This window comes from Nycticebus coucang, chromosome 9 (genome assembly GCF_027406575.1).
Source record: "Nycticebus coucang isolate mNycCou1 chromosome 9, mNycCou1.pri, whole genome shotgun sequence".
NCBI classification, from domain to species: domain Eukaryota; kingdom Metazoa; phylum Chordata; class Mammalia; order Primates; family Lorisidae; genus Nycticebus; species Nycticebus coucang.
The window spans coordinates 81,058,111-81,073,437 of record NC_069788.1 but is presented as its reverse complement, the minus strand read 5'-3'; the positions used below and the strand labels follow the sequence as shown (position 1 = coordinate 81,073,437).

Below are 15,327 nucleotides of genomic sequence, written 5' to 3'. Positions count from 1 at the left end.
TACTCACTAAAATAAATAAATAAAAGAATAATAATAAAAAGAATCATTTCCTCCTTTAAGCATAATTGGCTGCATTTTTTTTTTCAGCCAGATCAAAGCTTAGCTCCTATATACTTATTTACATGTGTATCAGGAAAAAACAAGAAGAAATAATTTGGTCTAAATAGCAGTTCAGCTTGTCCTAGGAAACTGCCCTTGGGGAAGCCTTTAGCTTCTGGAAGTGGCACAGTGAGACTTGTTTATTAAAAGTAAACAGCAATGATAGTGTTTATATACTGTCAGCAAAATGGGAAATGGTTTTCCACAAGCAATGTAATTTATCAGTGTCTGGGAAGGATTGTGGGGCAGGAGTTCTTTTTGATTGTCAAAAGGCTATTTTGGATTTATGCGAAGATCAATCTGCTAACCATTTAATATTGCTGATTCCAAGAGAATGTTTTAATCTCTGTTATGAACTGTTAGCTGAGAACGATTTTTGAGATGGAAGGTCCTTGCCCAGATGTGTAAGAACCTTGAGCCCTGGCCTTTATTCTAGCTCCTATGTCTTCCTTTAAATGAAAATGGCTCTGGCAAGGCATGTGCACATCTAGCTTCCAGGACATTTGGGTTTTGGTCATGGGGGAAGTGGTTGCTTCTGGGGTAGGGTTGAGAAGAGGATAACCTCTTAATCAGTACTGTCAGAAGACTCACCAGGGCACTGATTTCAGCTGAGCCTGGCCCTACCCAGACCTATGGGATTAGAGTCTCCAGGGGTTGGCCTAGGCGAGTCCCTTCAGGTGAGTCCCAACTAGTTTAGTGTAAGGAGATACAACCCAAGGGCTGTGATTGATCCTTTTGTGATTAGTGAGAGAGCAAATTTGAGTACTGGGACTTAATTAAGAGTAAGGAATATGGGTTTTTTGTGACAGCTGCTCTGCCAGCTTTCTTAGGAGTGGCCGTTGAGCTCATTTAAACACTCTTTACTGGTAGTTCACAAAGAGGCAAGGGGAAGAGCACTGGATGGAGAGTCAGGGACCTTGAGCTCTGGCCCTGCCATAGCCTTGCATTGTGGTGGACCTCAGACTTCAACTGGGAAATTCAGGTTTTCATTTGGAAGATGAAAGATTGGCCTGGAAGATTGGCCCGGGTTAAAGCAGACCGGAGGGGCTGCTGTGTTGGAACTCTCTCTATAGGGATGGCTGGCGAGCCCCCTCTGCTCCCTGAGGTTATGAGGGTCACCACCTGAGGGTAAGAGAGGTCTGGGTTGTCTGTAGCCTCTGGGGTTTGTTGGCTGCTCTCCTGCTCTTGGCTTTCATGTTCTCTCAGAACTTCTTAATCTACTTTGGGAAACTGGAAAATTCTGAGTTGTTGTGTCTTCAGCTTTCAGAATGTCCAGAACTGCTTCAAGTAGATGTTATAACTGCTTAGAAAAAGCAGTTATTGTTATGAAAGAACATAAAGTATCAAAACAAAGAAAAAGAAGCCAACAACAGAATCAAAATGAGATGTGAAGTCCTGATTTCCTGATTGTGTGTCTTTGGGGTCTTCTTCCCACCTTCCTGGCAGGTCTTAGCGTGGATCGCCCCTGCGCCAGAGCCGTAAAGGTTGACTGTCCCTACCCGCTGTCCCAGATCACAGCCCGAAACAGCGTGGTGTGGGCGCTGACGGAGCAGAGGGCCCTCTTGTACCGGGAGGGTGTGAGCAGCTTCTGTCCAGAAGGGGAGCAGTGGAAGTGTGACATCGTCAGGTACCTGCATGGGCAGGGACTTCTGCAGCATGTTATTTGTTCCTCTCATCACTCTTGTCAGCTTGACTCTTTGTAAGGCACCATGTGAGCCTGTTTCTAGGCAAACCCAGTCCCCTGAAGGCTCTGGTAATAGTGTTCTCTTGAATCCAGAGCCAACTTCAGCGGCCAAGTCTTAGAGACACTCTGTCTGCCTCACCACCAGCCGGGGAACTGGATCAGAGCTCAGTTTTTAAAAAACTCTGCTACCTTGGGCTGCACCTGTGGCTCAGTCAATAAGGCACCGGCCCCATATACCGAGGGTGGAGGGTTCAAACCCGGCCCCGGCTGAACTGCAACAACAACAAAAATAGCCGGGTGTCGTGGTGGACGCCTGTAGTCCCAGCTACTCGGGAGGCTGAGGCAAGAGAATCGCTTAAGCCCAGGAGTTGGAGGTTGCTGTGAGCTGTGCGATGCCATGGCACTGTACCGAGGGCCATAAAGTGAAACTCTGTCTCTACAAAAAAATAAATAAATAAATACATAAAACGCTGCTGCCCTCCATGTAACTCAGAACATCATAGAGCCATGAGCCTGTCTTCCTGGGCTCTTTTCAGACTCCTCATTGTTGGATAGTTTCTGTTTAGAGTCTATGATGGCTTAGATCCACATATTTTTCTTTATTTCTGTCCTAGTCAATTAAAATTGATCTCTGAGCTATAATATATTAGGCTACTGCTTACCATTCAATATTTTATTATAGAACTGCCATCAAATCATTTTACTAGTGTTGAAATATTAATAATCCTTAGAAAAACTAGATTAAGGTATTCTTGATTTAAATTCAACAACCTGATAAACTTTTAGTGAATCCCTGTTTGAGTCAGCACTATCCTGACTGGGTGTGCCAAGATGACTGGGACTAAGCCCTGCCCTAACTATTCCTTAGTCTAGTGGGGAGCCACATACACAGTAAGGACCAGAGGGTATAGATGATTCTAAATAAGAGTGTGGAGCACGAAGTGCCAAAAGAGATGTAGACTCCAACTGCAGAGGTCAGAAAGGCAGCATGCAGAGTGGGCCCTCAATGGAGCTGTGAAACTGAGGAATACTTCCCCAGATGGAAGGAGGGAAAGGGAATACTTGGTAGAGAGGGAAGCCTCTGCACAACTCAGCCTGACATGTTGGGGGAATTTGCAGTTGCTCCCTTGGTAAAGGAGGGACTAGAGAGATGGCACTCATAGGTCTTGAATTCCTTTTGTGCCTTCTTACTTTTTTCTTGAGACAGTTCCCTACCATTCTGGGTCAGCAGTATATCTTTCAGAACCTATCACACATTTAGTCAATTTATATTGCACGGTAATTTAACTCACACTCAAACTTCCTTCCTAGCACTCGATGATCCATTCCTTGTGAGGAGAGTCACGATCCTTTTCCCACACCATGCCCACCAGCAGACACTCTGTGCCACAGTTTTAGACCTGCTGGGCATGCTGTGTGCGGGTACTGACTCCCATGTTCTTTTCCTTGTTTTCAGTGAAAGGCAAGCTTTAGAGCCTGTCTGCATAACTCTTGGAGATCAGCAGACTCTCTGGGCCCTGGATATCCATGGAAACCTGTGGTTTAGAACTGGCATTATTTCTAAGAAGCCCCAAGGAGATGAAGACCATTGGTGGCAAGTAGGTTTTCAGCTCTGTGGCCACATGCTAGGGGTCTTCCTTGCTGGGGGTAGGGGGGGTCCACTCTACCTTTTCATACCCCTCTCTTTTTCTTAAAGACATTGAATTAGTCAGTACTCATTTTTCATGTTATATGATGTTTAATTCTGACAAATGCACTTAGAGGCTAGACAATAGGTTTGAAAACCAAACCCAACCCAATTAAATTCATCTATCTCTGAGTATTTGAAAGGTGTCTAAGTAAATGTTATTTCAGCAAAGAGAGGAGAATTTTCTCACATGCTACCAGAAAAGGAAACACTTTGAGAAAAAGGAGGAGAGTATAATCAAGCTAACTTCATGTGATTTGGCCTCAGCCAGAGTGGCCTAGAATGGATTTTCAGTGGAGTCTACTTTTCCCCCTTTTTGGTTCCATTAGTATTAGCATAGCTTCCACAGTCTTCCAGTGTGGTAGGTAAGGTTGCACTGACAGTCAACAGTTGTGAAATATGTGATGTCTCTTAAGTATTATGTCTTCATTGGTTTAGAGTTTTGTTTTGTTTGAGACAGAGTCTTACTTTGTCACCCTCAGTAGAGTGCCGTGGTGTCATAGCTCATAGCAACCTCAAACTCTTGGGCTCAAGCAATTCTCTTGCTTTAGCTTCCCAAGCAGCTGAGACTATAGGTGTGCCCCATAATGCCCAGCCTCTCTTTTTAGAGATGGAGCTCACTCTTGTTCAGGCTGGAATCAAACCCATGAGCTCAGGCAATCCATCCCCCTCGGCCTCTCAAAGTACTAGGATTACAGGCTCGAGCCACCGCACCTGGCCCCTTGTTTTGTTTTTTGTGAAATAGGGGCTCACTCTGCTGCCCAGGATAGAGTGCCCTGGCATTAGCCTAATTCACAGCAACCTCAAACTCCTGGATTCAAGGGATCCTCCAGCCTGAGCCTCCTGGATAGCTGGAACTACAGGGAGCCTGCCATGATGCCTAGCTAATTTTTAGCAGAGACAGGGTCTTGCTTTTGCTCAGGCTGGTCTCAAACTCCTGAGCTCAAGGGATCCTCCTGCCTTAGCTTCTCAGAGTGCTAGGATTATAAGTGTGAGCCACTGCACCTGGCCTTCATTGGTTCAAGTATTATTTATTGGACTTTTTTGAAGACTTGTCTTATATTGGCTATTCTTAGGTCTTTCAGATGAGAATGGAAAAATAAGTTCTGTTTGCTTTTTGATAAATATGTGTATTGTATACATATGTCTGTAATTTAATATACTAGGTAATATTTGATAAAGTTATGCAAATGATTTTAAAATACCTTCTGTGCACTTATAACCATATATACATAGACTTGTATGTATACATGTGTACTAAGTTGTTTTTAAGTAGAAAGAAGAAAATTAAATATTGTTTTATCATGATATTCAGAACAGTATCTTTGGAGAAATTTGAAAGAACCATCTATTAGGTACTTGGAAGCAGATTTTTTTTTTTTTTTTTTTTTTTTTTTGAGACAGAGTCTCACTATGTCACCCTTGGTAGAATGCCATGGTGTCACAGCTCACAGCAAACTCTTGGGCTTAAGCGATTCTCTTGCCTCAGCCTCCCAAGAAGCTGGGACTACAGGCGCCCACCACAATGCCCAGCTATTTTTTGTTGCAGTCTTCATTGTTGTTTAGCTGTCCCAGGCCAGGTTTGAACCCATCAGCCTGGGTGTATGTGGCTGGCGCTGTAACCACTGTGCTACGGGCACCAAGCCCGCAGATTTATTTTAAATACTATCAGACTTATTTATAGTGTTACAGCCAGTGTTATGTTTGAGTGCAAAATGTTTCTTTTCTTTCTTTTAATTTTTGTCCGGCCTATCTGCAGTGAGTGATAGGGCTGAGTCTGTCACAGACTTTGTGTGTGGCTTTGGCAGAGTCACAGCTCCCCGTGGTGAGCTGAGTGCCAACCAAGTGCAGAGTTCTTGAGCTGTCTATCACAGATTCTGTGCTGCAAGTCTCCAAGAGGCACTGTAGTGTATCCAAGTCTCCAGAGGGTCGTTTCCTTGGCATTCAGGCTGGGACCCCCATGAGAGAGCAAAATAGGGCTCCAGGCTCTGCAGTGAGATCTGGGGCCCCAATGAGGTTAAAGCCTTGGCATAAACTTCACTTAGGGCAGTGGATCGTAGTCAGTGTGAACCCTTCCAAAGACCAGAAGGGGCAGGGCAGTACTGACTTGTACAATAATTTCCTTTTTATTTGTTTTCGTTTATTATAAATTAGGTTTGCAATAGTGATGTCACTTTGATGCAACATGTCATCATTCATGACGTGGGAATAGGGCCTGCATGGAGCTGTCCATGAGTACAGCATTTATGCTAGTGATGTTCTCTGTGATCAAACACGGCATTGCAGAAATTTGAGTGACAGTCATGCAGAATCAGATTTTGGCTCATCTTACAAAGAACTTCCTTACTATCAGAGCTTCCTGACAAGGGAGAAGTTTCTCTCAGGGGAGGTGATTGGAGAAGTCTCTCTGGAGGTGTTTTTATAGATGCTTTTCAGGAACGTTATAGAAGTGGTTGATGCATTTGAGCTAGGGTTAGATTTTAAATGCCCAGGATGGTTCTATTTTTATGCTATTGACATGGCATTATTATTAGTAGTCCCAGATTAGATCATAAATTAGTTTATCCTACTTACCATACCTTTTTAAATCCCTGTTTTGATTCTAAGTATTATACACTGTTTTCACTGGAAATACCTGAATTTAAAAGCAAAGTTGTTCTTACTCTGATTAGAATAAAAGATTGTTTAGAAGGGGCATAAGGAAGTGATATTTAATCACAAAACAACACGTTTTTATAACAGTTCATATAACGGGTTTTATATAAATATAAAAGTGTGTAAAATAAAATTAGAATATTTTCTTCCATTTCTTTGAATCCAGCCCTCAGAACGAGTTATAGTTAGCAGTTTGGTGGTATCCTGCTATGCTTGGTTTAGTCTCTTCACACATGCACCAGTGCACAGTTTGTGTCTGAGTATTTGATCATCTTGTTCACTAGAAATTCAGAAGTATGGAGGCAAACCCAGAACTCTCCCTCAAAGGCAGAGAGCAGGCACTTGTGACTTCACTGATAGCAGGGTTTCTACTCGTCTACTTCCAGGTGAGCATCACAGACTATGTGGTGTTTGACCAGTGCAGCTTGTTCCAGACAATAATCCACGCCACACACTCAGTGGCCACAGCAGCCCAAGCACCTGTAGAAAAGGTAGCAGATAAACTGCGTATGGCATTTTGGTCTCAGCAGCTTCAGTGCCAGCCGAGCCTTCTAGGAGTCAATAACAGCGGTGTCTGGATCTCCTCAGGCAAGAATGAATTCCATGTTGCTAAAGGAAGTCTCATAGGTAGGTGAATTGCTTCAGTTTTTACATTGGCTTTATAGGCAGCTTTACTTTAAAGCCAGCATTGAAAAAAAAGCTTCAGGATAACTTGAAAGGATAATTTAGTGCCAATGGTATAAAATGTCTATAATGGAGGTACTCATTATACTTTATGAGTAGTTTCTCCCTTTGTTTTAAATCTAGTGCTCATAAAATTTTGATCCCCATGTCTGGATAGTGTGTTTCCCCTGGAAACCGATTATGATATAAGAAAAACAAATGGGGCGGTACCTGTGGCTCTGATAGGGCGCCGGCCCCATATACCAAGGGTGGCGGTTTGAACCCGGCCCCGACCAAACTGCAACAAAAAAATAGCCAATAGCCAGGTGTTGTGGAGGGTGCCTGTAGTCCCAGCTACTCGGGAGGCTGAGGCAAGAGAATCGCCTAAGCCCAAGAGCTGGAGGTTGCTGTGAGCTGTGACGCCACAGCACTCTTCTGAGGGCGACAAAATGAGACTCTGTCTCTATTAAAAAAAAATGGAGCTCATTTTTTATATTAATAACTTCACATTTTAAATGGAAAAATCCATCCAAACCTAAAGAGCCTAATAAGAGAGAATTGTCTAATTCCCAGAGGGAAAATTATTGCCACTGTTAAAAATATTATACAAGAACTGGGTGTGGTGACTCATGCCTGTAAATCCTAGCATTCTGGAACACTGAGGCAGGTGGATTGCTTGAGCTCAGGAGCTCACAACCAGCCCGAGCAAGAGCGAGACCCCATTTCTACTAAAATTTGAAAAATCGTCATGGCAGGCCCCTGTAGTCCTAGCTACTCAGGAGGCTGAGGCAGGAGAATCTCTTGAGCCCAAGAGTTTGAGGTTGCTGTGAGCTATGACACCACAGCACTCTACCCAGGGTGATCAAGTGAGACTCTGTCTCAAAAACAAGCAGCAGCAACAAAATAAATACATGTGATTTTTTTTTTTTTTGTAGACAGAGTTTCACTTTGTCACCCTCAGTAGAGTGCTGTGGTGTCACAGCAACCTCCAACTCCTGGGCTTAGGCGATTCTCTTGCCTCAGCCTCCCAAGTACCTGGGACTACAGGTGCCAGCCACAATGCCCGGCTATTTTTTTGTTGCAGTTTGGCCGGAGCCAGGTTTGAAGCCGCCACCCTCGGTATATGGGGCCAACGCCCTACCCACTGAGCCACAGGCACCACCCAATAAATGTGATTTTAAAAAGTATTCTAGGCCAGATGAGGTAGCTCAGGCCTACAATCCTAGCAACAGGCCAAGGCACGAGTGGGTTGCCTCACTTCACAAGTTTGAGACCAGCCTGAGCTAGAGCGAGACCCCATTTCTAAAAATAGCTGGATATTGTGGCAGGCACCTGTAGTCCCAGCTGCTTGGGAGGCTGAGGCAAGAGAATTGTTTGAGCCCAAGAATTTGAGGTTGCTGTGAGCTACGACATCATGGTACTCTACTAAGAATGACAAAACAAGACTCTGTCTCAAAAAAAAAAAAGGTAAAAAAATAAATAAATATTATACGAGGCTTTGGTCAGGTCTGTGAATATAGGTCTGACTCCATGAGTTGTGGGAGTTTGTTTCTGGGAGTAAACTCCCTGCTTTGTGAATTTCTCCAATCTCTTCTTACCTTGGGGAAGATGTCTCTCTGTTTGATGGTGTTCAGAGAAAAAGAAATGTTATACTATACAGGCTCATTGCTTAAGTGAAGGACACTCTGCAGTTAGCTGGAAGAGGGCTTGAAGGCCAGCTATGTAAACTCTGAAGTGTTTTTGTTATTGTGTTTTTCTTCAACATACTCTTCCTATTTCTTTTTTCCAGGCACCTACTGGAATAATATTGTTCCCCGTGGGACAGCTTCTGCTACAAAATGGGCCTTTGTCTTGGCTTCTGCTGCTCCCACAAAGGAAGGTTGGTCAGTCTTAGCCTTGTTGGGAAATCTAGTGTACAGATTGGCCATTGAGAACCACCCTGTGACCATGCCTAGCTGGTGATAGAGGTGCAGCTGCTTGGATCTCTGAGATTGTAGACATGGTGGGGTCATGGGCCAGAAGCCCTTATTAGCTGAACCAAAGGTCCCTAAGATAGATAGGCCTGGCCAGGAGATCCCCTAAAAGGGATCTGGCATGGTGAAGCTAAAGGGGTCTAAAGGCAGAACATCCTTCTGAAGGAGGAGATTGTACAGTGTGACTTCCTGCTGTATGACATATTACAGGACCATTGCTTCTTTGACACCTTCCCATTTCCCCTGGTGAATTTTTCTGTCACCTCTTAGGACTCTCTTTCCCTCTTATTCACAGTTTGTGGCTATGAGGCCCACATTTATACCCCAAACAGGCAGACTTTTCCTACAGGGGATACTCCCATGGACTTGCACTCTGGGCAGAGCTCATAGTCCCTCACGGAACATGGGGTTTGGAGCCAGAAAAGGCAATGCTCCACCCAGTAAGCTGGTGCCAGGTGGTCAGGTGACCTCTCTGGAAAATAGTAGTACCTCCTCCCAGTATTCCACTGAAGATTAAATGGGAACACACTATGAAGTCTATGGTTAAGAGAAAGCAGTTTGGTTAGTTCAAACCACTAGTCCCACTAGGATGTGGGCAAGTTGGTCAGTACAATAAATTCTTAACTCTCCAGATTGCCCTGTTCACAATTCTTAAATCTAAAAATCTCTGAAAATGCTAAGTTATTTCTCAAGTTTGGCACAAATTAATTTGGTACTGAAACTTGGCCTAATCTGATGTGGGGCAACTTACAGTCCTTCTATCCTGTTGATTGTGATTCTGTGTAGGTGCTGCTACAGGAACATTATTGCCCCTCCCTGGAGCAGCTGCCTGGTTCTTTCTTGGCTGTTAAATAAAGCCGTGGCATAGCCATTACCTTAAGTTTTCAGAATCAAAAAAGGGTGAATTCCAAGACATATCTGGCCACAGGTTGTAGAAAATACTTCAGAAAGTAATATTGTGGGCGGCGCCTGTAGCTCAGTCAGTAAGGCGCCGGCCCCATATACCGAGGGTGGCGGTTTCAAACCCGGCCCCGGCTGAACTGCAACCAAAAAATAGCCGGGCGTTGTGGCGGGCGCCTGTAGTCCCAGCTTACTCGGGAGGCTGAGGCAGGAGAATCGCTGAAGCCCAGGAGTTAGAGGTTGCTGTGAGCTGTGTGATGCCACGGCACTCTGCCGAGGGCTATAAAGTGAGACTCTTGTCTCTACAAAAAAAAAAAGAAAGAAAGTGGGGCGGCACCTGTGGCTCAGTCGGTAAGGTGCCGGCCCCATATACCGAGGGTGGCAGGTTCAAACCCAGCCCCGGCAGAACTACAACAAAAAAATAGCCGGGTGTTGTGGCAGGCGCCTGTAGTCCCAGCTACTTGGGAGGCTGAGGCAAGAGAATTGCTTAAGCCCAGGAGTTGGAGGTTGCTGTGAGCTGTGCGATGCCATAGCACTCTACCTAGGGCCATAAAGTGAAACTCTGTCTCTACAAAAAAATATATATATATAAAAAAAATAATAAAGAAAGAAAGAATGTAATATTGTAAGGTTTTAACTTCCCCAAGGACAATTTTGATCTTAAACAGAACCTGTTAAACCTAAAGGACCCTATAAAAACAGAGAGAATGAGGCTCAGTGCCTTGTAGTTCAGTGGCTAGGGCGCCAGCCACATACACCAGAGCTGGCGGGTTCAAACCCAGCACGAGCCCGCAAACAACAATGACAGTTACAACCAAAAAATAGCCAGACGTTGTGGCGGGTGCCTGTAGTCCTAGATACTTGGGAGACTGAGGCAAGAGAATCGCTTAAGCCTAAAAGTTTGAGGTTGCCGTGAGCTGTGACACCATGGTACCCTACCAGCCAACGTAATGAAACTCTTTGTCTCAAAAAAAAAAAAACAACAGAATGAAAGGCTGTAATTGTGAGGCAAGGATGGGAAAAGAAGGATTTCCAGCCTCCAAAGCCTTCTGCAGCAGCTGGCCCACCCCTCAGCCCCATCACCAGAAAGACAGGGAGAGCTCCTTGGTGCTATCCTTCTGAGGACTTGCTGATCCTTATTCCCTTCAGGGGACTGATTCAATAGTCCTTTCCTTTTAGTGAAACGTAACATTCCATATTAAAATGTTCTGGTGCCTTTGTTCAAATAAAAAACTTCCCTGTCTATTGTAAATGAGAGGTCAGAGCTGCTAAACCAACATTATAGCCTTCATAAAATCTCATAAGCCCTGTTTTCATTTCCTTAAAATATTTCAGGCATGTTCATGGTGTTTTCCTCTGCCTTCTTACTTCAAGTATAGGATGCTTACTATGGTGTGCTCCTATGGTGTGGGTTTGGCTGGTGTCTACAGCCAGATTTGGGTATCTTCCGGGAGGCAGAGGCTGCCTTGTGTGTTTAGGGTGGGTGGCTCAGTACAGACAGAGCACTTCAATGACAAATGTAAAACTTTCTGCAGGAAGCTCCTTGTGGCTATGTCAGAGCAGCAAGGACCTGTGCAGCATCAGTGCCCACAGTGCACAGTCCCGTCCCTCTACAGTACAGCTGCCTCCCGACACTGAGATGAGGGCCTATGCTGCCTGCCAGGATGCGCTGTGGGCCCTGGACAACTTCGGCCAGGTGTTTATCCGGACACTCTCCAAGAGCTGCCCCACAGGCATGCACTGGACCAAGCTGGACCTTTCCCAACTAGGTACGGCTCTTTCGTGAGTATGCTTGCCAGTGTCCTGACTGCCACCAAACTATATCAGGGCAAGACATCTGACAGAGGCTTCCAGACTGTGTTCAGCTTGTCAGGTCTTGGATGATGTTTGTAAGTTGCTGGATTTCAGGAGTTCAGTTGGCCACTCTTCCAGATTAAATGGACCTCTTAATTTTGTCAATTTGTGAGGTTTTCACAACCTAAGGAGGAAGCATATACCCACATGAAGTTGTCACTAAGAACTGCATAAAATGCTTTTGACGCTTTTCTGTCAGTCTGTTTGAGGGTGGGACAAAGCTTTGTGACTTTGAAATCTGAAAACGTGGATGTGCCCTGTGAGAGGATCAATGCCACACTTGTCTGTCTCCTCCAAGGAGTGGCACCGAGCACCTGCTCAGTGAGTGTGGGTGTCAGTTCTCATGCCACCAGGAGAGGTGATGTGCATCTACTGCACTGCTTTCTCTGCATCTCCCCTCAAGAGTTAAATGGAGTAGGCTGAGAAGTGCAGTGCTGTTTGTAAATAATTTATTCATATCCCAAGAAATAATAAAATAAACCCACAACATTAGCTTATTCTCTGAATAAATTCTTGATCAACCAGCACCTTAAGTGTGGTTAGTCTAAAGGTGGAAACTGTGCCAATTGGTTCCTAGGGGTCGGGTGAGCCTTGAGCTTTCATTAGTACTGAGGAATGCTTCCCTGTTGTCAGGTTTCCCATTCTTTAGACTGACAGCAGCATTTTGTTGGTTATGTAGTGGGCTTGAATTGCACAAGTATTTAATGTTTGCGAACTCAACCACATGTATTCACCCAGAAAAAAAAAACAAAGAAGAGGAAAAGAAAGAATTCAATAAGAGAGGGAAAGCTGTTTGTCTCCCTCCTCACCCATCCCTTGGCTGAATTGCAGTATCTGTGTGATTCCTGCTGATGGAGGCCTCTCACCACTCTGAACAATGGGCATTGCCTGGGACAAGCCTGAGCCAGGACAGCAGTGCTCAGCATCCTCAGCGCCAGGGCTTCTCCAGAGTGATGTTTAGACGTCACATTCTTTTGTCTGACAAGTCCCCTGAACATAATGTAGCTAGCTAAAGAAGCGAGCTGATTACCAAATAAAGAAGCAAACTTTGGCTGAGCATAGTGGCTCACTCCTGTAATCCCAGCACTCAGGAGGCCAAGGCAGAAAGATCACTTGAGCCCAGGATTTGAGACCAGTCTGGGCAACATAGCAAGACCCCATCTCTTTTTTTTTTTTTTTTTTATTCATTTATTTTTTTTATTGTTGGGGATTCATTGAGCAAGACCCCATCTCTTAAAAAAAAAAATTACTTGGTGTGTGTCACACTTTATGGGGGCAAGACATGATTGCAAGAGGGACTTTGTCTAACAATTGCAATCAATGTAACCTGGCTTATTGTACCCTCAGTGAATCCCCAACAATAAAAAACAAACAAAAAAAAATTAAATGAAAATTGGCATGCACCTATAGTCATGGTGGCATGCACCTATAGTCCTAAGTACTCGGGAAGCTAAGGTGAGATCACTTGAGCCTAGGAATTTGAGGCTACCTTGAGCTACCTTGTGATCACGCCCTTGTACTCCAGTCTAGGAGACAGAGCAAGACCCTGTCTCTTAAAAAAAAAACACAAGCTCTGTTCCAAAGCTAGGGATTTTTCCAGGGCAACTTTGATTATCCTTTAGACCTACTGGTTACCTTCTAGCTTTGTGAGAGCCTTTGTCCTCTCTACCCAGTTACTGACAGTGACTGACAAGGTGAGACTGAGGCTGAGAGCAGCCTGACATTGGTGCTGGATGACCCTGCTGCCTGCCTGTGAAGCCTCATTTGTTCAGAGTTCAGACACCCTATTGGTCTTGAGCCTTTCTCTAGCAACCCCTACTCAGACTAATTAGGAGATAACTGCTAGACTCTTTGGGAAGAGTAAAAGACCAGGGCATAGTATGTTCTCCCCACTCCTAAATCTTGAGCACTATGGGAGGCTGTGCTCGTTTGCACACTTTGGATGAAGCAGAGCTATTTCCTGGCCCCAGCCCCTCCCAGGGGAGCATTATACAGTGTGAATGGCATTGTGATAGGTTTCACACTGCTGGAGCCAGTTCTCCTGGGCCTCCCACCTCTTGCTTCCAGCACAGCTCAAGCTGCCTTCCTGGCTCAGACCAGTTCGGCTCGACACCTGTAGCTCAGTGGTTAGGGCGCCAGCCACATACACTGGGGCTCACAGGTTCAAACCTGGCCTGGGCCTGCTAAGCAACAATGACAACTATAACAAAAAAATAGCTGGGCATTGTGGCGGGGGCCTATAGTCCCAGCTACTTGGGAGGCTGAGGCAAGAGAATCACTTAAGCCCAAAAGTCTGAGGTTGCTGTGAGCTGTAACTCAATGGCACTCTACCAAGGGCAACATAGTAAGACTCTGTCTCTAAATTAATTAATTAAAAATAGAAAAAATTAGCCAGATTTGGTGGCAGTTGCCTGTAGTCCTGGCTACTTGGGAGGCTGAGGCAGAAGGGTCACTTGAACTCAGAGTTTGAGGTTGCTGTGAGCTAGACTGACACCATAACACTCTAGCCTGGGCAACAGAATGAGACTTTGCCTTAAAAAAAAAATACATTTTTCTTCTTTCCACCCCTGTACAAATTACTGAGTCAGTTACTGCTTTAAGATTAAATTAAGAGAATTCTTAAATAGCTGGTTACTGAACCCAATTGTAGAGACTGAATATGAAATTTTGCATGGATTTATTAATATTACAATCCTAGTGGCTTGGTGCCTATGGCTGAAGTGGCTAAGCACCAGCCACATTCACCTGAGCTGGCAGGTTCAAATCCAGCCTGGGCCCTCCAAACAACAATGATGACTGCAACCAAAAAAAAAAATAGCCGGACGTTGTAGTGGGTGCCTGTAGTCCCAGCTACTTGGGAGGCGGAGGCAAGAGAATCGCTTGAGCCCAGGAGTTGGAGGTTGCCGTGAGCTGTGATGCCATGACACTCTACCCAGGGTGACAGACAGCTTGAGGCTCTGTCTCCAAAAAAAAAAAATTCTAGTTATTGGAGGAAACTTTACATCACCTAGCAGATAATGTAAGATGCTCATAACATTTCATTTACCAGTGCACATAAATATGCATTATGTCAGTCAATAGAATATTTAGCAAACTAGTATGATTTTTAATTTAATTCATCAGGTCATAGTATTTAATAAAGAAACATGAAGTGTCAATTTATTTACTTAGGATTATTTTATGGAGTTATTTATTTATATATAATTTTTGAGACTGAGTCTCACTCTGTCACCCTAGGTAGAGTGCCGTGGAGTCATACCTCACAGCAACCTCAAACTCTTGGGCTCAAGAGATCCTCTTGCCTCAACCTCCTGAGTAGCTGAGGAATCTGCCACAACTCCCAGCTATGCAATAATTTATGCAGCATTTTATAAATAGTGAAACATCAAATAAGTGCCACTTATTGTTCTAAAACATATATTTAGAGAATAATCCAGACCAAGCGTGGTAGCTCACACCTATAGTCTTAGCACTCTGGGAGTCCAAGGAGGGAGGATCACTTGAGCTCGTGAATTTGAGACCAGCTTGAGCAAGACCAAGACCCCCGCTATTTGTACAGATAAATAGAAAAGTTAGCTACGGTTGGTGTTGCAAGCCTGTAGTTCCAGTCTGAGACAGAGTCTCACTCTGTTGCTGGAGTGTGGTGGCATCATCATACTTCACTGCAACTTCAAACTCCGGGCTCAAGTGATCCTCCTGCCTCAACCTCCAGAGTAGCTGGGACTATAGGCGCATACCAACGTGCCTGGCTAATTTTTCTATTTTTTGTAGAGACAGGACCTTGTTGTCTTCTGTAGGATAGTCTTGAATTC

General features: G+C 44.6%; 1 protein-coding gene across 1 annotated transcript in view; it reads left to right on the top strand.

Moving 5' to 3' along the window:
- TECPR2 (tectonin beta-propeller repeat containing 2) overlaps positions 1 to 15,327 on the top strand; it is a 140,990-nt gene that overhangs the window by 69,857 nt on the left and 55,806 nt on the right. The window contains exons 12-16 of the mRNA XM_053601267.1: positions 1,546 to 1,726; positions 3,240 to 3,381; positions 6,512 to 6,752; positions 8,578 to 8,667; positions 11,197 to 11,430. Coding sequence (XP_053457242.1) covers positions 1,546 to 1,726; positions 3,240 to 3,381; positions 6,512 to 6,752; positions 8,578 to 8,667; positions 11,197 to 11,430 — 888 coding nt within the window. The remainder of the gene's footprint in view (positions 1 to 1,545; positions 1,727 to 3,239; positions 3,382 to 6,511; positions 6,753 to 8,577; positions 8,668 to 11,196; positions 11,431 to 15,327) is intronic.